The sequence below is a fragment of the Pygoscelis adeliae genome, unplaced genomic scaffold, assembly GCF_000699105.1.
Source record: "Pygoscelis adeliae isolate BGI_AS28 unplaced genomic scaffold, ASM69910v1 Scaffold13, whole genome shotgun sequence".
NCBI classification, from domain to species: domain Eukaryota; kingdom Metazoa; phylum Chordata; class Aves; order Sphenisciformes; family Spheniscidae; genus Pygoscelis; species Pygoscelis adeliae.
Genome location: NW_008824499.1, coordinates 3,586,240 through 3,591,316, shown reverse-complemented (window position 1 = coordinate 3,591,316; position 5,077 = coordinate 3,586,240). Strand labels below are relative to the sequence as shown.

General features: G+C 40.1%; 1 protein-coding gene across 1 annotated transcript in view; it reads right to left on the bottom strand.

The window, feature by feature from the left end:
- Nucleotides 1–5,070, bottom strand: part of SNRPA1 (small nuclear ribonucleoprotein polypeptide A') — a 5,591-nt gene extending 521 nt beyond the window's left edge. The window contains exons 1-8 of the mRNA XM_009321538.1: nt 5,015–5,070; nt 4,587–4,736; nt 3,994–4,072; nt 3,585–3,631; nt 2,761–2,863; nt 2,153–2,232; nt 834–909; nt 308–401 (exon numbers count right to left, since the gene is read on the bottom strand). Coding sequence (XP_009319813.1) covers nt 308–401; nt 834–909; nt 2,153–2,232; nt 2,761–2,863; nt 3,585–3,631; nt 3,994–4,072; nt 4,587–4,736; nt 5,015–5,070 — 685 coding nt within the window. The remainder of the gene's footprint in view (nt 1–307; nt 402–833; nt 910–2,152; nt 2,233–2,760; nt 2,864–3,584; nt 3,632–3,993; nt 4,073–4,586; nt 4,737–5,014) is intronic.
- Nucleotides 5,071–5,077: the final 7 nt, after the last annotated feature.

The window sequence follows — 5,077 nt, the reverse complement described above, 5'->3', positions numbered from 1 at the left end:
CGTTGGAGTTAGCCAATACAGCGAAGCACTTAGGCTGACATCCGGCACCTCGCTCTCGAGGGAGCCCAGGTGTAACAGCCCTGAGCTGCGCTCCGGGGGCCAGGCGGCGGATACGCCAATTACAGATGCCATCCTCAGTTACGCCGACCATAAAGTTACACTCGTTTTAAACAGGGGTTTTTTTCAGCTCCCCGACTGTTTGGCCCTTCCAACGTAACTCCCTACTGAGATCACATAAAGCATCAGGAAGCAACGAAGAGAGGTAGATGCTGTTTGGGAAACAAAAGTAGTAGAAGTATAGAGTGACCTGATTTTCGTTCTCTGCCAGGAATCTGACCAGCCTGCAGTAAGCCTTTCAGTCGCTCCACTTCAGCCAAAGTCGTGGCGTTTGCTATAGCAGTCTAAAAAACAGACAAAAGAACACGATCGATCTTCACGTACAGTATTTCAGTCTGATTAGAATAAACCTAAGAACAGGTTTTTTTTCCAGTTAAGTGAAGCTAAGCTTCTATAGAAAGTTCTACAAAATTCTAGTTCTAGAAAGTTCTACAAATGACAAAGCACAATCTTACTTCCCCCCTTATTAAACAAGCTGCTCTACCCTGGGAGAACTCAAAGGTCAGACCAGAGTTTCATTTAAGATCTCAAAAAACAGGTCTGTTGTAACAGAAGAAAAATTACAGAGAAAGCACCTAAAACAAAGTTAGGACACACTGTTCTATTCATCTGAACAGTCCGGGGTTGCCAGGAGGAAGGAAACGTTTGTTCCGTTCGGATCCACGACGGTTTTTCTCCTCCGCTTCTGCCCACGTGCGCTGTCCCGACATATTTACCTTAATTGCCTCAACGTCCCCTGGGGAGGGCCCGGCTTTCTTTTTGTCAGTTGGCAGACCCGCACCTGGATTGAAGCTTCAAAGGAAAAATAAAGATCCATTACACCCTTTGAAGAGTATGTGCTTCTCTAGCTTCCAAACCAGGTTTGGAAGCATTTCATTCAATCAAGTGTAGTATCTTATCTTTGTTAACAAGCTGATACAGTGAAGAATTGCCTCCTTCAGAAACACCAGCAACTTGTCCTCGCTGTCCCATTTACCCCCCACCTTTTCATCTCCTCATAAAGAGAGGTAGACCTTAACTTTATAAATTAAGCAGTTGACAAAAGCTGTTCGATTTGGATGTTGTTGAACACTCAGGTGGTCTGTCGCCGTTACAAAAGCAGGGTGGATAAATACAGAGTAACTGAAATTTGGTTTCCTGTTCTCGTATGTCTAATACGGTATTACAACAGCCTATATTAAAGCCTACATTAGACTGGATGTAATCTTAACACTCAAAACAAAAAGGTTATCTCCTGCTGCTTTAAGGAAAGAAGAAAAAATCTGTAGTCTGAGAAAATGGATGTTACCGAGTAATTGGCTGGAAAGAATTTCCTGAAGCGCTGACCCAGCATCAGAGTGCTGCAACCTCTTCTGCGGCTATAGAAAGATTTTCTTCGTATCTGTTTATTGAGCTATTTAGTTCAATCACCTACTTGTTCTAAAACTATCATGGACCTGAACCCTTTTCTACTCGTGAACTAGAGCTAGAGTCCATCTATTACAGTTTTAAATGCTAAGTATGTTCAAGGTATTTTTTTATTTAACTATGAATTTGGAAATGCTGTTGCTATACGTGATCTGAAATCTGGTTACGACGTACCACTTAAGAATTGAACTAAATAAGCATATATTTGTAATAGCTTAACGAAAGATTTTCATCTGCGTTTATCCTCCTAACTACAGCAGATTTTACAGTTTATATTCCCTGGCAAAACAAAAAAATTTAGTTACCAATTATCTAGGGGAAAAAAAACCCAAAATAAACAATGGCCACCTCTCTGCAGTTAAATAACAAAAAGAAAAAATAGAATTAAGGTTTCCTGCTTGTTGACTTAAATCAATCCATCCTGACCAAATATGTCTTTCAAAAACATATGAGTTGTATTCACCACCATCCAAAAATCGGGATGCTTGGACAAGACACTTGGTGGCTACCAAAGCTTTTAAAGCATCCCACCAGTAGCTGATATTTCAGTTTACTGCCTAATATCGCACACAAAGAAAGTGGTGTTTCTGAAGGAGAATGCCAGTGTAAATTTGTTTTTTTATCTTACGTTTTTGTTCTCCTGGCAATATCCTTTGCAAGCTGTGCACCCCGTTTGCCCTTGAACATTTTCTCTGCCTCCTGTCGCTCCTACAGCGATACCACACACACAAAGTTAATTTAAGAACATTGCATTTTGCAAAGCTGCTGTCTTTGCAAAGAAAGATGCTTTGGCTCATCTTCATCAGTGAACATTGGTACATGGAGACCAGATGTAAGAACAAGCACATAAACATTGCCCAAACGCTCAGACTCAAGAAGTTTGCTTAAAAGTAAGAACTCCTTCCCCCACCGCGGCGTCACCGAAAGCAGAGGGCTCTGTTGCAATCGCTCATTTCTTCTCTAGAGGTCTCTTTCTACCAACACCAGAGGCCCAGAAAAGCATCAGACTAAACAAACAAAGGTAGTAAAACTTAACTAAACATAAACAGACTATATCCTTAACAGAATGAAGCCATGAAAGAAAACAAAGAGCATGTTTTAGAGCCACTTACGATACATAGCTTTGATAAAATTTACAAGTACGGCGAAAAGCTCACTGTTACTGCTGAATTTTCAAGAATGTAGCAAGAAAAAAAGGTATTCATCTTGTGCTCAATCAGAAGAAATCAGACTTACTTTGAGTTTCACTTTTTGAAAATCCAGCACTCTGACCTGGGGGACTTTGTGGATTACGTACAATCTGTAATGCTTCTTATTTGTTACAGGATTCCTTAAAATGCTACAAAGTAAATAAAGGTTATAAAGAGGTTCTTAATATAAAATATTTTAAAATACACCTATATTGAAATACATTAATATACTTAAAATGCATTCATGTACCTTCTGCTATAAGACAACAAATAACACCATTAAATAAGCCCAGTGACAGTGTTCTTCAATATTATGACAACTATAGTAAAAACTCGCACTTTAAAGTATTTTATCAATTAAGTAGATTTTACTGATGAAGAACATAAAGAACAACCTCAAAATATTAAAAAAAAACCAAATAACTAGACTATCACATTTCCTACCTGGACACTGATCAACCAAAAAATCATGGGACAAATTGCTTTTCTTTTTTTGTCCCTCACACCGAATGCCACGTTACTGAAAAGTCATTGTTTACATGTATTTTCAAGTAGTTTGTAACAACAGTTTAAAACCTTTATTTTTCAGTTTCTTAAAGGTTAAGGTTACTTCAATGCTTGCATATTGATTTACAGAGATGTTACACCTCATTGGTCCAACAGTCTGTCAGTAATATAAAGCCTCACCCATTAAATACCAGGTATTTCTGAAGCGTAGTGGAAACGCTGTTTATCAATTCAATTTTTAAGCATAAAGAATCTGTCACGGCTCATAAAAAGGAGAGCATTCCAGATCAAAGCAAAGAGCCAGGCCAGCAGCAGAGCTCGAACAGCAAAGAAAGAGTAGCTTTTCTTTTCAAGATTACATACCTCAGGTAAGTCAACGATTTAATAGTTGATAACGGATCCAGTTCACCCTATGTAATGGGAACACAGTAGGAAATCCTAAGTCCATTTAGTGAGAATCAAACATTTGAAAACAAAATTCCTGAACTCATATCTATTTTAGAGACCAATTAGAATTACTGCAATTAGTCTAACAGGAAAACCAGTAAGACTTTGTGACTGCTGTTCCACTGCATGCTGCAAATTATGTTCATTAAAATATGCACACCAAAACCGTATTTTATTACTCTAAAGAAAAAAGGCTAATTAGAAAAATGAGTAGTACCAACTATTACCAAAGGCATATGACCCTACTCTCAGGAAAAAGGTTAATAAGAAAGATGACAAACACAAATTTAAGCTCGTTTAGATTTATCCGGCATCGATAGCTTACCAATTCAGCAATGTTGTTGTTGGTAAGAATGAGCTCCGTCAGGCTGGGCAGAGCCTGTTCAAGGCTTTCACCAATCCGACTAAAGTACAACAAAAACCAAAGGTTTAACTTAGGCCAGAAATTAGCAATGGTGAAAAGACATGCAAACATATGATAACATAGAGGATCTCCCTGTAAAACAACCCAGTCTGACACTGGCAGAAGTTTGGATTAGCATCCCCTACAATACTTTTTCTAATAAAGCTGGCAATAAATACCAGCCGTCGCTGTAATTAGATGCAATATGAGATTTACGTTCATTCACTTGCAGCTATCCACATTTTCTTGTCCTTATGGGGGTGATAAATGAAATCCAAAGTTCCGGCCAAATTCCAAACTCTGCATCTCATTGTCCTGTCTGAAAAATGAAGACTGACTTTTGCACTGAATGAACCGGGCAATTTGAAGAGGGCCTATACAGTACTCAGGACCCATTTTTTTTTCCATAAAACACTTCTACACCTACCCAGCACTGAAAGATGTACGCACTCTTCCCTCCCAAGAACATTTTCCTCTGCCCCAGGATCCCATCTGGCCAAAACACAACCGCTTACCAAATCCTATTGTTATTCATCAGAAGAGTTTTCAGCCTTCTCAACAGAGGGAACCCATCCAGTTTACGAATCTCATTGTCAGAGAAATCAATTGCATCGAACTGGTCCAGAGTGGCACCCAAGTTCTCAATAACAGGGATTTTATAGCCTGGGGAGAGAGTGCAAGACACGAATTAGATGGTGCCCACAGGAGAGCAGAACAAAGCAAGAGGCAGAGTGTGTAGGGGGCATATCTGGATGGACTGAGGATGTGGACAGCCTCAGTCAAAACACCTCCAGAACAACTCTCCTCCACATCACACATAGACCAAACTCTCCCCCCTGCTCAAAGCCAACAGCGCCCGCAGCCTTTTCAAAGCATCCCTCTTCCTCCCCCTCAGCAAACACCCAACGCTCTCCCTGTATGTTTCCTTTCAGCCCAAACCCACCTTTCTGGCACATCCCTCGTCTGTTCCACCCCCACCACCGCAGCTTCCTCGGACATTTTCCCC